The 15,423-nt window shown below is 40.4% G+C and overlaps 1 protein-coding gene across 1 annotated transcript; it reads right to left on the bottom strand.

Annotated features, from left to right (window-relative positions):
• Positions 1-6,575: 6,575 nt before the first annotated feature.
• Positions 6,576-15,202, bottom strand: LOC121707702 (methyl-CpG-binding protein 2-like). Its single transcript, XM_042090433.1, has 3 exons — positions 15,171-15,202; positions 12,561-12,932; positions 6,576-11,033 (listed from the first exon to the last, which is right to left on the bottom strand). The coding sequence occupies exons 1-3, from the start codon at positions 15,200-15,202 to the stop codon at positions 9,827-9,829; spliced, it is 1,611 nt and encodes a 536-aa protein (XP_041946367.1). The 3' UTR covers positions 6,576-9,826.
• Between the last annotated feature and the right edge of the window lie 221 nt (positions 15,203-15,423).

Consider the following 15,423-nt stretch of genomic DNA (forward strand, 5'->3'; position numbering starts at 1 on the left):
CATATATAGTAGTCTATTTAGTGGTGTATGTGCTCTGACTAAGTTTGTGTGGAGACTTGTAACTCCCGCCTCCAAACACAAAGACGCGGACCTGATTGGTTCTTGAATGGTCCTCATTTAAATAAAGTTAAACTTTGGCCAACTTTGTTTTGCCTGCCTCGGCGATTCGCTTTCATTTCGCCCAACCAGGGCGAATTTCGTCTCCATTCAACCTCAATGAGAGTGACGCGAAATTTCGGTGTGTGGAAACACACCGTAACCGGCTGATGTCCAATGATGATGATGACGACGGCGCTCAGCTGTGTCGGAGGATGTAAGATTACTGGCAGTCTGGGGAGCACTGAAAGCACAGAACAGTTGGGCGATCCTGCAGATCAGCAGCTCGGTGGACTTTGACAGCGACAGTTTGTTGTTTCGTGAGAGTTCTTCAATGTTAGCTAGGCTACTCAATCCATACTGCAGGGCAGGCTGCTAGCATGACAGCTCGCAGGTCAGCAGCAGTTCCTTGGTCGTGGCAGGGGCAGATCTCTCGCAGAGTAGGCTAGTAGCTGTCCTGAGAAATATTTTCGAGCAGACGGTGAATTGCAGCGCCGTTCACGGATGGATGTCAGAGGACCAGGGCAAAAACTAGCCCAATGGACTAACGTTAACGTTAGGCATCAACCTGCGATTCTTCCTCACTGCTCCTGTGAGATGTACAAAAAGCAAAGAAACAAAGAGTAAACATTAGATTCAACATCCAAAGATTATTTATTTTATAAAAGTAGAATAGTATGCCAACGCATTGCATCCTTGGTAGCATTGCATCTTTTGGTAGGCAATCGCAAAAAAAACCCCTGCTTGAACAGGTCTCATCAACTTAACCGGATAAACTGGAGGACAGCGACAATTCTTGTGGACCTTCGATAAAAAGCCTATATTGTTTACTGCCAAGGTTTTCCACTCTAAATCCATTTTAAACAGGCTTAAAAAAACGCTGCCCGGCCGGCTATGCAATACCTGCAGTGCTACTAGCAGCAAGGCTACAGACAAAGTGGGTAGCGCTAACATGGTTACGAATGTGCAGCTAACACACAATGGACACGATATTGAGCGATTTTGGTGAATAATCACACCAATTCAGCCTAAAAGTATGTTCACATTAGTTGTGGATGCATGTTTAAAAGAACCTAGACTACCAGCTAACCGTAGCTACCTAGCTTGTCTGGCACGTTTCAGGTTGTCAGAATTTCAGAGTAAACTAAGTTTGTAAACTTTTATGTTTAATACAGGCCTAAATATTTAACAGACTAAGATGACATCAACACCAGTTTACTTTTAAAATGATACTTGTATAATGCACTTACCAATAATCACAAAGACGGTGCAGCCAGCAGTCTTCCACTCTGCATAATCAGATAACGTAGTTTCAGGTTTATGTGGGGGAAAAGCGTTCCGTTAGTTGTGGCGCGTCAGGTCTGCGCAGCTCCTGCGGATCCGGCCCACACCCGCCGGGCGGACTCAATTCAGTTGTGGCGCGTCTGGTCTGCGAAGCTGCCCCGGATAGGCGCCGCACCCGCTGGATAGACTGTCAAAGTTAGAAGCTACAGACAAGTCTGGCGCAAAGTTGGTGCAGATCTGCATAGTGAGTGCGACTGCTGCGCGTATCTGCTGATTCAAAAACGGATCTGGCACAGATGTAAATGCTGTCTGGGTATGTCACTCACTAGCCTACATATATTGTTGTAAATTGCTAATGAATATCCCACCATCACGATTCTAGCATGCTTCCTGTGACACTAATGCAAAAACACAAATCATTTTTTTTATTATTACACATTATAAAAAGGCTGTTATAAGAGGCTATGCAAGTATTATTACATTAAACTTTCCCAGATGGGTAAAAATCCATGACTGTCCTGAAAAATACAATAACAAGTTATAGGATCCATGAAAAATCCATGACTGTCCTGAAAAATACAACAAACAAGTTATAGGATGGCCCTCATAATGACAAATTACACTGCCTAGGTCTCAAAGGATTAATGTTTCTTGATCCTGCAGATCAGCAGCTCGGTGGACTTTGACAGCGACAGTTTGTTGTTTCGTGAGAGTTCTTCAACGTTAGCTAGGCTACTCAATCCATACTGCAGGGCAGGCTGCTAGCATGACAGCTCGCAGGTCAGCAGCAGTTCCTTGGTCGTGGCAGGGGCAGATCTCTCGCAGAGTAATTAATGTTTCTTTCAAACTCGCCAGAAGTCATTATTTAAGGGGTTATTTTTTCAAAATTGTCTTCTGGGGGATGCCCAAAGAAGATGTTTACTTCTTTGCCCAGGCACACACTCCCTATAATCCGTCCATATGTGCACTCCTTTTACTAGTGCGCAAGTTTTACTAAATCGATAGAATCCGTCCATATGTGCACTCCTTTTAGTAAATAGTAAAACTTTTTTTTTTTTTTAATCTCACTCCAAGCTGAGCTCAAAACTTGAGAACCGCAACATTGGTCTGACTATTTGGAACCTCACACCTGATAGCCTAATAAGAGATAGCCTGTTAGCCTAACATATAAGCACACAGTGACAACCTTACACTCTGTCAACATATGGTGATCATTTTTGGAATGGTTACAGTTTATTTTCCATTATTTCCTACATACTGGTCCTTTAAGTAAAGATGTAGGGGTATTCATCACTCTGTAAACCTGTGTGCACAAATGATGAAACAATGTCATTTTAATGCTTCTTAACATGAAATTGTGTAGGGAGTTCATCATCTACAGGACTTAATATTATTAAAACATTCAGAGAATCCAGAGAAATCTTTGCAAACAGGGGAAATAACTGAAAAACAAATTGGATGGCCGTGGTCTTTTGGACCTCAGATGGCATTGCATCAACACCAGACCTGTCTCCAGACCTGTCATTGTGGCTCAGGAAAACCTCTGATAACCATTGTCTATGTGCCCAGTTTGATGCTCAATTCAAAAACTACAGCCAAAATTGTAACAGCTAAAATTGTATTGAGACATACAGAAAATACCACCCTCTTATCTGGGCCTGAGCTTGTTTAAAATTGACTGAGGTAACGTGGAAAAAGGTCCTGTGGTAAGACCAATCAAAGTTTGCCATTCTTTTTGGAAATCATGGACTCATCTGGGCTAAAGAGGAGAAGCCTATCTAAGTATTCAACCCAACTTGTTTTAGTGCTCAGTTCGAAACCCAACATCTATGACGGTGTGGAGGAGCATTAATGCCTACAGCATGGGCATCTTGCACATTTGGCAAAGCACAATCAATTCTGAATGATGTATACAGGTTTTGAGCAACATATACTGCCATCCAGGCAATGTTTTTCAGGGACGACCTTGAATATTTCAGGAAAACAGTGCAAAAATTAATTCTGCACATATTTAAATAGTATTTCTCCATAGAGGAAGTCCAGGTGCTAAGATGGCCTGTCTGCAGTCCAGATTTGTGCAAATTAGGTGCATAATGGAATGAAAAGCATGACTTCCCATACTGTTGAGCAACTGAAATCCTCTATCGGGGAGTGATAGGACAACATTTCATTATCAAAACTGTAGCAAATGGTCTCCTCAGTTCTATGAAGAGGTGAAGCAGCACAGTGGTAAACATGCTCCCGTCCCAACTTTTTTTGAAACATGTTGCTGGCATCAAATACAAAATTAATATATACTTTCCATGAAATAGTCCAAATTTTCATTTTCATGTATATTATGACATTCTGTTTTTATTTGGATTTTACCCAATGTCCCAACTTTTTCTGTTTTGGGGTTGTAGATAGGCCTAGTACTTAGTGAATTTTATTAGTTTCGAAATTCGAGATATTAGTCAATAATGACAAGTGATATTAAGTCAATAATGATAAGTGGAAGAGATTTCTGGCATGCGGAAATGGGCCTGGCTGCCGGGTGCGCTGGACTTGGGAGCTTCAAGGCAATCAGAGGAACATTATTATTTACAGTGCATGAAAATGCACTGTACTGTGCTTCTTCTTCTTCTTTAATCGGTGCCTTTTCAACTTTAAACATTTGAAAAATATAATTGTTTCAAACTAGGGCTGTCAAAATAACTGATTAATTTCGATTAATTAATTTGAGAAAAAATAACTGATTAAAAAAATTAGTGCAGATTAATCGATTCCGTATGACCTTTGCCCCCGAGCCGTTCAAGTCAGTAAAAATTAGACTGTAAAATGAAGGAGAGAGAAGAAAACGTGCTGCCTGGATCATTGATTGGAACATTTACTTTTGAAAAACGGCCTGATGGTGTTGATAAAAAATAAAGTGTTGGAAAATAAAGTCCTCTGGAATGTCTGCGGCAAGGAATTTGCATATCACCGGAATTCATCAACTCTATAGTCGCACATCAATGCAAAGAAATAAGTGTTGACATTGAGGGGAGTGTTACCCTAGAGAGGGGACCCTAGCAACAACCTTGCAACAACCACTATAATGTCTACCTAGCAACCACCTTAGCAACCATCTGAATTATCCTAGCAACAACCTAGCAACCACCACTATGTCAACCTAGCAACCACCATAGCAACCAACATGATAACCTTAGCAACCACCATAGCAACCGCTTTATTTTGCATAGAAACCACCATAAGTACCTTAGCAACACCCTAGCAACTATATGATTTACCCTAACAACCTAGCAACCACCACTACAGTGTCAACCTAGCAAACACCATAGCAACCAACATGATTACCCTAGCAACACCATTGTAACTATCTCTGCATTATCTGTGTTTACTCTATGATATTTTACATCATATGTTTTGCATTTTCATGCACTGGTAATTCCCTGGAATTACATTCTCTATTATTATTGTAAATCAATACTAGAGATGGCCAATTTGTGTCATATTTGCAGGGTTGCCACGGCCATGGAAAGCCTGGAAAAGTCATGGAATTGTAAAATATTTTCCATGCCTGGAGAAATTGAATTTAGTAAATTCATTGAAAGTTTTGAAAAAATCATGACATTTCATTTTGTCATACCTAGGACGCAAAGGCTTCGCTAGACCCCCTTTACCGGGGACCGTGCCCCAGTACTGAACTACTGTGCTCCAGTACAATCTCAAGTTCAACTAGTTCCTGTATTTAGCAGCAACATTGTATTTAGATAATAACGGAAAAAGAAAGGAATGTTGTCAAATCCGTAATGTCAACAGAAATCAAAGGAGCAATGCAAAATTTAAGCAGAGACACACGTGTCCAAATTCAAAGATAGGCTTATGTTAGTGCAAATAGAGTCTAGAGTAGACCTGATCTACACAGAATTTATCAAATACCTAGTTGAACACAGGGAACCACTTCGACATAATTTTAAGGGAGTGCTGAAATATGTGCTCTTTGTTTGACCATTTCTGAATGTGAAACTCATCAACCATGCTTTGTGGTTGTAAAGTTATTGCAGTATCATCATAACTATTCCACCTGTGTGTGCATGGTTAAAATTCTAATGTGCAAAATAGTTTAGGCTATACACATATCTTCATACAGAAATAAGCGAGTGAAATCTTTCAGTTCATCCAGGAATTTGTACTTGTAGGCCGTGAAAAGTCATTGAAATTTCATTCAAGATCATTGAAAAGTCATGGTCAAGGATGGGAACCCTGTATTTGATAATTAGCTTAAGTGCTGTTATAAATTAGCCTGTAAAGTTTCATGAATACCTACCATTTATACTTGCACATATGACTGTTGAAATTTGATTGATCAAATGTGGCCAAATAAGATCAGGCATAAGTGTACCAAATCTGACATTTTTACATTATATGATCCTATTGACATGTAGCGCCTCCTTGTAGACAGAATTGTTTTTAAATTCCACACAGAACCTGAGATATGACCCAAAATGTAAATGTCCCTTTTGTAGTGCACCCTAGAGGTATGGCGAGGTAATTACTTTTGTGAGGGTGCTGTCAGGCTATACCAAAGTCCTTTTAGGCAAGTCCCTCCACTCAGCGGCCATATTGTAACGCTTTTTGGACATTTATTGGCCATCTATTTCGGCAGAAATGCGCGTGCGCAAGGCTTCATGACACCAACCTTGTTCCAGCGGTGAAATCACAACACAAGATTGGTACGATGTATTCACAACACATCACATGATTGGCACAATGTATTCACATGTTGACTTTTTTGCAGTGGAAGGGGCGGGATATGTGTAGACAACTGCCATATTGGCATTACAAACTAACCCCATGCATTGCTGCTTCTAAATACTTAAGTATTTTTAAAAGCAAGTACTTCTGTACTTCAACTTAAGTAAAAATCTGGAATTGTGTACTTCGTCCACCTCTGGTTTCCAGTAGTTTTGTTGACCAGGTTGTGCGATCCTTGACAGCCACATGATTTCTGGATCACTAACTTTTACAACATAATCTATAAAAATCCTTTTGCCCCCTGGCTAGGTCTGCTTTCTCCAAAAAACATGCAAAGCAGAATCTTGTAGCCTAAACTTTAATGATTCAGCTAGGCCTACTAGCCTGCATCACAGACCTAAATGTGTGCACCAGTTACTGATGTTTGATATTCAGCGAAAGAAGGACTTCAAGACAGATTAAAAAATACTGATTTCTATTCAAATCTAGCCTATGTTACATGCACATGTAATAACACATCGTCAAGAGCTACAATTCTTAGGTCAGTGCACTTAATTATGAGCTTGACAACATCAGCATGCATTTATTTGTTCTATGTAAACAAGACGTGATGTTATTTTGTTGATCACATCACAATGGACCCCCCTTTCCAAGTGAGCAGGTTAATAAGATAGGCCATATTTAAATTGACACGTTTGAAACAACAGAACACCACTGAAATGAAATAGTCAAAAAAAGCAAATAGCAGAACAATCAAACCCATTATTTACACGGTTACAAAATGGACTCTATAAAAATAACACATCTCTAGAGAAACACAAAGAAATATACAAAATAGATAATGGGTTCCTGTTACTGAATACTTGATAAGGTGCAATCAGTATGCAATAATAAGTCTATCTGTGTATAATATGTAATATCATATAGTAAAGGAGGCAAGCCCAACATGCAGTTAATGCAGATCTTCAATTTCCCCAGATGTATCAGCTTTCACGGTGCATTGGCATTTGCTTTATGTTTTAAGGGCTACAATACGACAGTTCAATGATTTTAGGTCTAAAATAAATGAAAATATATTTTTTCAATTAAAGGAATTGTTCATAACATCAAGGCACAACATGTATAATTATGGTTGTTTAAGTTTTAAAGGTGGCTTCAATAATAGTCTAGGCAATGATTATAGAAAGCTGGGCTTGAACAGTTTGTTATTGTCTAAAATATCCTCCTAAAGTATAGGCTAATTCCTCCACAAGAAACCATGCTACATTCACTGATTACTTATGTGTACTCCAGGCCAACGGACTATATTAATTTGTTTGGAGATTTTGCACTCAACATAGATTTAATATTTAAAGGATTTTAGGAGGGTGCTGTGGTGACGGATACCATCATGAAAAGTTTATCATCAACAGTAGGTGTAAGGTTGAGCAAACAGCTTCACTCACCCTACTCCCTTCAAACATAGTCAGGTATTTTACCTGGTCAGTTATACACACCTGTATCTTCCAGAGTTTGGCTGCTTGGCTAAATTCCTCTAATGTATATTGTTATGCAGTTCAATATTAATACAATTCCTGACAGCTGTAGAATCAGTAAGAGACTGTGCTGCAAGAAAGGAAATGTCAGGTGGCGGGTATTGCTCATCTGACAGTGTAGCCAAAGCCTCTCTTTCCCAAAAACGGTGATATAGGAAACTAACTGATAATAGTGTTTTATTAGGATTGCTCTGTTCTCAGTGCCACATTATACTCAATCAATAATGCATTATGTCTGCAGTCACTGCACTGATTGTATATTGAGAACACATCATGCATTTGCATGGGACAGTCTGTCTGCACTTTATTTTCTTCAAGATGATTTTTCTAGATATATCCTCATCTCACCAGTTTTAATGGACAGATTGTATTGACAGATCCTTCAACCCCTTTCAGTACACTGCACAAAAGTGCTAGGCCACATCCAGCTTCTGACAAGAGAACATAGGCTGCAGTTAACAGTATTTTTCGTTCAATGACGTGTGTATCATATTTGCTTGTATACTTTTGTTTTGAAGATGGATGTGCTGTCTCTAGGGATGTAACGATTACCGGTATAATGGTAAAACGCAATAAAAATGTTGACGATAACAATTACCGTTTTCATTTCAAATATCATGATTATCACGGATGATTACCACGGTGTGGAAACCGTGTGTTTAATCCTTCCCAGCTTCATCCGAGCCTGCTTTTGACATACAGTAGGCCTGGTACAATTAAACAAAACTGGTACCCTATTGATTCTGTTATCTACTTGATGGATTTAATTGTGGCACAAAGCCAATTATACATGACCAAGGAAAAAGTGAACGGGACAACACACAATGTCACGGTAACGTTATGCTATGAATTAAGAATGCTCAGCTCAGCCAGGTTTGTTTGTGCAGTCAGGATGTAGGCCTATGAATGTGAATGAAAATATGCCCTTCTCTAGTAGCAATAGGCCACCTTAAAATGCACCAGAATAAAAGAATCTACTCAGTAACAATTTTTTACCCTCCCTCAGCACCCCCTCTATGAGCACCCCCAGATGAAAATGAGTTCCAGCGTCCCTGGTTAAATGGTTCACTTTTGACAAGGTTTTGCCTATATTTTGTAATAGTAAATGCTGTCACACTTTTTGAAACTATTTCAGCCTATTAGTCCTTTCTGAACATATTGAACACACTTTTAAAAATATTGCGATAATACCGAAAACCGTGATAATTTTGGTCACTATAACCGTGAGGTTAAATTTTCATATCGTTACATCCCTTGCTGTCTCTAGTATTTTGCAAACTAAGTATTTTGTGAATTAAATAATGATTTGCAAAGATATCCACAAATATTTCAGTACCCTGCTTTGTTAAACATCATACAATAAACAGCTATTTTGTTTTCTGGAATCTGGAAACACATGTAAAAGACACTGGAGTGTCATCTAGGGTAAGAAAATGGTCAGTGTTGGTATGACACGCCTATTTGACATGGTGCTAATTAATTGATACCTGACCCCACCCCCCACCCCAATATGCCAGATAGCCCCTCTGTTTAGTCAAAACTGACATGGCCATGGCAATGTATATCCATGCAATCATTGATAAATACATTATTATGTTTGTATTCTGTGCAGGTTTCCCTTCATACAGCAGGCACTTGTATCAAAAGCAAGTTTGATGGCATATATCTGTGACCAGCAATATTTTGGTAACATCAGTAGCTACACCCATCTTCTAAGCTAGAGGCAGCCACATGGGTTTGGCTGTTTTTTTACGGAGAATTATGAAAAAGAGCTCCAAGGAAGTCTCCAAATAAATAAATGCTCGATTTTCTTTTGAGGACGAGTGAATAATTTCATACTTAAGTCACTTGAGGTTTTCAGCCCCTATGAAAATGTGATCAAGAGAGGGGGTTTAAAAGCACTTTAAAATGGTCAAGGGTTATGAATATTATTGATTTAAAAGCGCAAAACATCAATAAAGCCAATACATTGGGATATATAATAATATAATAATAAACATAAAAAGTGTCTTACAACTCATGGTTATACCAGCCTAAACCACGGGGGGAAAGCTGCCTGTTGATCCTATCTATACAGATATACATACACATATACACACATGTATCTACCATGTACAATTTGCTCCAATGCCTCTGCATTGTCCTCTATGCTTCTCTCTTCTTGACTGTCAAAGTCAGCACAGTCGCTCAGTGACTGAGGTCCTGGACTCTACTGTCTCTTCCTGGTTTGGACGGGGCACTGCCGAAGCGACGACTGCATTCTTCATCTCCTCCTCCTCTTCCTCAACCCTCCCTCCACTCCTGTGCTTGGTTTTGGGCTCTGTGGCCACCGCGGCCGCTGCACCACTCTTCAAACTCAACAAGCGGTGGGCCGTATGGGCCTGTCTGATCACCGCCTGCCTATTTGCCAGCGGCTGCAGCTGGGGCTGGTAGGGCCTCTGCCTGCTCAAGTCTTGGGGTTCACAGGTGGTGACAGCCCGCTGAGCGTGGGCTGGGTGAAGAGAGAGAGGGGGTATGGTGGTGGAAGGACAGTGGCGTTGGTTGTGGGAAGAGTGTTGATATTGGTGTTTATGCAGCTGGGCTGTTTGGTGGTTTTCACTTAATTTATTGGAAGGAGTATCAGCAGAAGCGGCGTATCCCCTACCTGCCATGGACATGGAAGATTTTGGTTTCTCCGTTGGGGTGTCGGTGTGTAAAACCTTTTGTTCCTCGGTTAGTACATTCATATTGACCTCTGTGCCTACAGCCAGCTGGTCGCTCCTTTTGCTCTCTGAGAACACAGGTCCTGAGGAGTTTGTCTGATCCTCCATAATTTTGCGCTTTTTAATGGGCAGAGCTGTCTCCTGGAGGGACTTGGCTGAACTTCCCCTGACTGCTTTCAGCCTTACATCTGCAATGTGTACAGTCACTGGGAGCGTCACATTGATACTGGGACTAGTGATTTTCCCTGACGGTGTGGTTCCTTTGGGCTTTCGTCCCCTTTTCTTTGGGGCCGTGTGCATGTCTTGCTCCGTCTTCCTTTTGCGTCCACGGCGCTTTTTGGCAACGGGCACTTTGGCGAGCTCAGCAGGTCCATCTACTTCAGCTCGCATAGCGTTTAATGGCATTTTGACTAACAGCTTCCCAGGGCTTTGCTCTACCACACGCTTCACTGCCACGCCATCGATGTGCCTACGCTTGCCGCTCCCTTTTGGACGCCCTCGCCTCCTGCCAACGGGTTTCATCACTTTGGGCTTTTTCACAAGCCTTTTCTCTCTCCGTGAGGGGCAACCCCGGCCCGTCACGGTGAAGTCAAAGTCATTTGGGTCAGTGTTCGTGTCTCCAATCTTCTGGAAGTAGGCAATGAGCTCAACTTTGGAACGAAATGCTTTTCCCTCCGAGCTGAAAAATAGAGAGGGGAGGCTACTTTAGGTTGTAAACCACAAGTCTTCTTGGATGCATGAATAAGTCCAAGTGACCACATACTTGTGATGTCAGCCTAACCAGATGCTGGAAATAAGACAAACATTACCCCAGCATGTTGGTTGCTGCAGCAGTTATTACATATAGTGTTAATAGTGCTAATTTAGCATAATAACAATGTACTTCTGATAAGAAATGTTAGCTTGAGTTATTATGTGTCATATATATTTTAAGGCAGGCAGCCAGTGTGACCAAGACTTCACTTTTCCTCTGTCTGGGCAGTGTGATTGTCTGAATGTCACAGACAAAGAAGTCATTAGGCGAGAACAATTAATAGCCTCTGAGTACAACATAATCTGCCATGTTAATGGAATGACAGAACAAATTATTTTCCTGCCTAATTATATCACACCAAACCATGGGAGTAATATAGTTCACAAAAGATACACAAATTAGTAAAATGGAGAACTATGGAACCTGACAGCTCCTGTGGAGGCATTCTGTATTTTTCAAGGCCATAATCTATAAGAAAATGATGCTTAAAATAGAATAAACAGAGGATTTTTTCCCCCTATAAAATAAAGAGCAGGTGACCTCTCCACCAAATATCTGTTTGACATCCGTGAAAATGGTCAGTGCATACAGCCTTAACTGACTTTACTGGTACCCTCCTATTACATGCAAAGATCTGTGTCGATAGGATCAAATTTACTATCTTGAAGAGATAATGAAAAATTATTATAGGAACGTGACATATTACCAACCGTCACGTATGTCCAACCTCTTACGTGTATGTGTCACTTAATATTCATTTTCTATACAAACCAAGACGGCGGATTCCTAAAGAAACACAAGCACCCACACCATACGTTTATCTAAATTAGCTATGTACCAAAAATCACATTTTATCGTGACTCGAAGAGCTGTAAACAGTGTTGTAAGGCTGCGTGTACAAATCCGCTTGGAGCTCCAGCGGAATGTTGAATTGCTGACGAGAATTCTCGGGCTAACCGTTGATGTGCTGTGAGAAAGGTTGGGAATAAGCACCCACCAGCCCAGCACTAAACTCCGAGCGTGGTAAACAAAATCGTGGTAAACAAAAATTTCAGGCAGTAAAAGCCCCGGTAAGAACCAAACTAGATTTTGTTCAAATCTACACACCTATGGCTACTGAAAAATGTAAGGTTAATTTAGCAAATGTTATTTTAAAGTATTAAAAAACATTGTTGTTTTGAATTTTCGAACGAAATGGTTGGTAATTAGCACGTTTACGATAATGTGGTTGTGGATTTGTAAAGAATTTATCTGACATCATCATACAACAAGGACATAAAAACAGTTTGATGAGTTTTAAATTTCATCCAGTGAGACAACAAATTGACAGATCTATTTTTAGATTGTTGAACAAAGCACACACAGTAAAGTTAACAACAAGAACCACCAGCTAGAGTTTATTCTCTGATTTCCTCGTGGCATGTTCATATGAGACGCATCTCATCAACTCACTTGATCAGGTAGACGTCGTACTTGCCCGCTGATCTACCTGTCTTGCGCTGCTTCAGTTTGCGTGTCCAGCCCAGTGGAAGTGTTGGGTCATCATAGAGGGGCCCCCGATCTCTTGTGGCATTCTCACTCTGCTTTGGGGAGACTGAACAGATCTCCTGAGAGGAGTGTTCAGCGTCCTCTGAATCCTTGACCCTCCAAGGCCCACCGGGGTCATCCTGGCCGGCCCATGACTGTGTGATGTGTGGCGGTCGCTGCGAGGACAAGGCTGACTTTAGTTGCCCATCATCCCAATGGTCCAAGCTGAGTTTCTCCTTCAGTGGAGGAACACTGATCTTTTGACCCTGCTGATCCAGATATAGCCTCTTTTTCTCTCTGTAAAGACACAACAGATGAGGTTGACTGTTATTACAATTAGATGTATATCTGCAGATTCATAAAAACACAGATGATATAAACATGTATGCATCAGTGTTGATTCTGTACAAGCATTAACAGTTTTTGATGCCTTGTACTTTGAGTTTGAGGAGTCTCAATAAATCATTATATCCATCCACTCCCTACACTCGTCCATTGACTTGCATGTATTCTATACAAATAGGTAAAAAAACAGCTGATGTTCTCACAGAATTATTTAATCATTTATTTTTTTTCAATTGATTCGTTTTATAAGATATCCTCCAACATATTCTGTAATGTGCTCATTTATTTGGGTCATTTATATGGTAATTGTGACCAGAAGCTATTTTTCTCTTCTGAGAGGAACTGAATTGGATGTGTAGCATGGGGGAAATATAGATTGGAATTGGACATATTTGTATACAGACCAAATGGAAGAAATCTAAAAGGGTTCTTCTACAGGGAAAACAGAAGGGTTTTTTTTCCCAACCTTTTTTTTTAAGAAATAGGGATGGAACATGCTGACCACAACATCCATCTTCTAGAAACACATCATAAAGCCATGGCCACATCCAACATTTTGCAATGAACTATTTTAATACATTTTTAATACATTTAACACAACAAACCTAGTAAAGCAGAGAGGTTTTAACCTAGGCTTCAGTCAATTTATTCAAACTACAGAGTCAAATTGTCGCTGTTCTAATGACGTCAGGGGCATGGGCTACACAGACGTAATTGTATGATTGAAAAAGGGATAGGCACTCTTCAGACACACAACGACTAGTTTCTTATATCCCTTATAGCCCAAACTCAAGCATTGAAAGACTCATTTATGTATCTAACTAATTCTTAAAGAGTTTTGGGTTTTATCTGTATGTTATTATTCTGGTAAATTGAATTTAGTATATTACTAATATTTGTGTTTTATTATTATAATTGTAATAATAATTACTAATATAGTAGTATTGATTTAGACTATGGGACTTTACTTTAAAATTAGGTTTAGGTCGTTGATGTCATTGTAAGTCGGACAAAACGTCTGATAAGAAACAAACATCCCTGATTTAGCTGCCTGGTCTGGCATGGCAGCTTTACCAAAACCAGTAGCCTATCAATTTAGTTTCAAAATGAGGTCACATTGATTCTACCATAGCCTGATCAGTACCCCTACAGATAGTCAGAGTTAGGCTTATTCCAGATCTAAGAGTCACCTATATTAGTTTAGTTAACCGTGCATAGCCCTAGCCCCCTACGACCAAAAGCATGCTATTCTATCAGTGGCGTACCTGAAGAACGGCATGATTGGGCAGAGTTGGTAGCGTATAGCGCGGGGTAATTTACCAATACAGAGGTGCAGTCATCTTGTCGAAAGTGTGTTTACTGCTAAGGACTGTTTGGAGCTGCTGCTTCACTGCACGGACGATGCACTATATTCGTGATGTTCACTCAAGGACAATTTTGTTTAACGTAACACGTTTTGGAAAAGCACATGTTCTTTGCGCCCTTACAGTGTAAACGCCATAGGCTACAGTTGAGTTTTCAGGACAAAATAATAAACACCATGCAAATGGTGCAAATAAAATCACGTGAACATTGCATCTCAGGGACCAACGATTACTGCGTTAGTCTCCAACAATATGAGATGCAGCTCTAATAAGCTAATTTACAAAACGCACCTGGAAATAAAACAGCTATTCAAAATAGCAGGTTAAACCTTCACACAAATGAAAGCATATGTATCTCATAGGCTAGGGCATACTTAGGACACCCTTAGAGCGAGATGTTTGTATCTAAATATGTTGGTCATTTACTGATGGGGTTAGCAAATGTTGTATCTGCAAGGCGAGAGGATGGGCTTCCTTGACGCCAACAGAGTTAGCGTCCTCCAGTCAAGTCAACCGAAGTAGGTTATTTGTACCTCGTTTAGGCTACTTTCGTGCACTGAGTAAAGCAACTAATGTGACTACTGATACGACCCTCGTGAAACTGACATGCACACAAACTCGCACGCACCTCTCTCCTCAGCTGAGCGCACAAGTCATTTCCAGCGCGCTTGCAAATGAACCGCAAAACACACTGCTTATGACGTAGCCTATATCCTATCCGCCTTTCAGAGAACAGCAATAGACAGTTTGTACATGACATAATTCCACACTGACAGTCAAATTAGAGTGATACATGTCAAGGCCAATGTTTTAAATACACACTTACAGCCTTCTCCCTCCGCTGTCCGCGGCGGCCATTTTTTCAATCACTATTTATATAAATAATATTGAATTCACACAGTGTGCCCCGCCCACCTGTACTGTGTGTTTTTGGTGCTGTACGAGATTTGCACGTTATTCCCGCGAGAAATGTGGATTTTAAATCTGAGAGCAAATATCTTGCCTGATGATGACTTTATCATTGCAGTATGTGCCTTTACCACTAAAGGTCTATCCGTGGCATAGTTTGTGTTCACACT

The sequence above is a fragment of the Alosa sapidissima genome, chromosome 4, assembly GCF_018492685.1.
Source record: "Alosa sapidissima isolate fAloSap1 chromosome 4, fAloSap1.pri, whole genome shotgun sequence".
In the NCBI taxonomy this organism is placed as follows: Eukaryota; Metazoa; Chordata; class Actinopteri; order Clupeiformes; family Clupeidae; genus Alosa; species Alosa sapidissima.